This window comes from Oryx dammah, unplaced genomic scaffold (assembly GCF_014754425.2).
Source record: "Oryx dammah isolate SB20612 unplaced genomic scaffold, SCBI_Odam_1.1 HiC_scaffold_5, whole genome shotgun sequence".
Taxonomy (NCBI): Eukaryota; Metazoa; Chordata; class Mammalia; order Artiodactyla; family Bovidae; genus Oryx; species Oryx dammah.
In genome coordinates, this window is record NW_024070189.1 from 98,520,368 (window position 1) to 98,523,305 (window position 2,938).

Sequence of the window (2,938 nt, forward strand, 5' to 3'; positions counted from 1 at the left end):
TTGAGAGGTGAGATGCATTGGTGGAAAATGCTTTATACTTCCCTTGAGCTGATGAGATTCTACATATATATATACACTATATATATACTATATATATACTAGCTTTCATAAGAGCAGTCTTTAGAGTGAAGGGTAGGAAGGCAGAGATTTTAGTGGTAGAGTTGGTGGGTGGATTGTTATGGAGGTGCATCCCTTTGAAAAATTGTTTCTAAGTTCTTCCGATTTCTCAGGGAGTTAGGGGTCAAGGGTATCAGTTTACACAGGATGGGGGAAGATGGTGTTTAAAGTATGAAGATACAGAAGACAAGAAATAGTCATTGGGGGGTTAAAAAAAACAGGAGAATGGTGGGAAGAAAAGAAATCAGGAAAGGAAGAAAACAGGGAAGGAAGAAAGGGAGGGGAGGGATGAAGGGAAGGAGGCATTACAATCCTAGTGTATGGAAAGATTTTGAAAGGAAGGTCATTTTGTTCAAACATATGTACATTGAATTGGTGATGCCATCCAACTATCTGCCCAGCAAAAAATCAGGGTTTCAAGTCTTCCTTTCATTCTCAATTTGTTAGTCACCTCCTAGTTTCATTTCTTTCCCACCAAGACCACACTCTTTTGATCAGGCATCCATCACAATTCTACTCCTTGTCCTATCAATTACTTCAAATTAGCCCATTCTTACCCAGCTGATGCACTCAGTTGGCAATCAAATTCTTCTCCATAGGTATGATCCTGCATGTCTGCTAAATTTTGCTTCCTTTTCTCATTAAGAAAGAACTAGTGTTTCTTCTACTTGTGGTGGACTTGAATTTTTTTTTTAGATTATCCTTATTTATTTATTTAATATAAATTTATTTATTTTAATTGGAGGCTAATTACTTTACAATATTGTATTGGTTTTGCCATATGTCAACATGAATCCGCCATGTTTTATAAACCCCTGGGCACTTCCTCTGCTTGGAAAAAAGTCCTTATCTATTTTTTCCCCCAATCTAACTTCCACCATTAATGCCAACTAATCTGCACCTGTATATATCATTAATAAATGACTAATAGCCAGATATCATGATCATTTATTTATTATTCTCTGACTTTGTGAAAGCAGAAAAATATTTTATATATTAGAGTGGAAATCCTAAAAAATTGAATCTCTTAAGTGTAGATAGAAGTTGAAGTCAAAACAAAGGAAATACCAGGAAATAATAGAAAAAGCATGGTCTACACCTACAACCTGGTAAAAAAAAATAGTGATTTCTTACTCCAGTTTCTTTAGCCTGGCAATCATTTACACTTCTTCAACCAGAGGTAAGTTGGCATTTTTAGAGATGCCATCCCAATGAATCTTCTCAGAGCTCTCTTTATGTCTTTATTCCGCAGACTGTAGATGAAAGGGTTCAGCATGGGTGTGACCACTGTATACATCACTGAAGCTGTTATATTTGACTGTGAGCTGTGGGTAGAAGCAGGGCTAAGGTACACAGATAAGACTGTACAATAAAATAAGGCAACAACCGAGAGGTGAGATGCACAGGTGGAAAATGCTTTATATTTCCCCTGAGTTGATGAAATCCTTCGTATGCAGGAGATTATCTTAGAGTATGAATAAATGATTCCAGTGAATGCACCACCCCCCAGGATTGCAGCTGCAAAATATATTACTATGTCATTAAGAAAGGTGTCAGAACAGGCACATCGGACAACCTGATTGAGTTCACAGAAAAAGTGAGGGATTTCCAATCCTGTGCAGAAGGACAACCGCAGCATCATTAAGCTTTGTAACAGGGAATTCAGAGCACTCATCGCCCAGGACACCAAAACCAGCAGTCCACAGTGCCGGGGGTTCATCATGACTGTGTAGTGCAGAGGGTAACATATGGCCAGGTAGCGGTCATAGGCCATCACAGTCAAGAGAAAGTTATCCAGCCCTGCGAAGAGTAGGAAAAAGTGTATCTGGCTAATACAGCCTGCATAACTTATATGTTTGCTTTGCCTCTGGATGTTCCACAGCATCTTTGGGATGGTGGTGGAGGTGAAGCAGATGTCTACAAAGGACAGGTTAGAAAGGAAGAAGTACATGGGGGTGTGGAGTTGAGAATCTGAGCTCACAACCAAGAAGATGAGCAGGTTTCCAAACACAGTGATCAGGTACATGAAGAGGAAAAGCCCAAATATGAGGGGCTGCAGTTCTGGTTCCTCTGAAAATCCCAGAAGAAGAAATTCTGAAATTTGTGTATCGTTTCCTGATTCCATGTAGTGCAGGGCACTACCTAGCAATAAAAATAATAAGACTGATTTAACAAAAATAGATCTTGCTGGTATAATTTAAAATGTACAATTTATATTTTGCAGTCAAGAAATCAACACCTACAGTTTTGGTGTGAAACTTTTCCCTTTTGGGACATCCTCTGATCACAAATTCCTGTTCATCTCTGTCTTTTCACCAAGAGGTCATATCTTGTAAACTTTGAATGAGGGATTCTGACAAAGCATTGAGGCTATATATTGAGTACTCACCATCTACTGAATAAGCAGAGTATGCTGAGAGACACAAGTCCCTATAGTTCAATGATGGAGAAAGAATGTAAACAAGTAGAAATACAATAAAATGTCGAATGAAGAAAAGTAGAGAAGGTTATAGAAGGTAGTAGTAGAGGTATTATTTTTTACTGGGTGTTCAGCTAGGCTGGCAAACAATGTAACATTTGAACAGAGATATCAAGGAAGAGGGTCTGGGGTGTCAAGGTTATCTCAGGAAACGTGGGCCTGGCAGGAGGAAGGGCCAGTGTAAAGACCTTGAGGAAGGCCATTGTTTCTAATAGTCAAGGCTCAAGTGCAAGTTTGTGTGTCAAGGGGAATGACCAAGAGGGAGAGTGATAAGAAATAGGACAGAGTGCTAAGGAATAAAGATACCAGGAGTCCATCATTCACATGTTGTTCTTGCACACT

General features: G+C 39.1%; 1 protein-coding gene across 1 annotated transcript; it reads right to left on the reverse strand.

The window, feature by feature from the left end:
- Positions 1-1,273: 1,273 nt before the first annotated feature.
- Positions 1,274-2,272, reverse strand: LOC120864611 (olfactory receptor 7A10-like). Its single transcript, XM_040241649.1, has one exon. It carries the CDS (start codon positions 2,240-2,242, stop codon positions 1,274-1,276), a length of 969 nt encoding a protein of 322 aa, XP_040097583.1. The 5' UTR covers positions 2,243-2,272.
- Between the last annotated feature and the right edge of the window lie 666 nt (positions 2,273-2,938).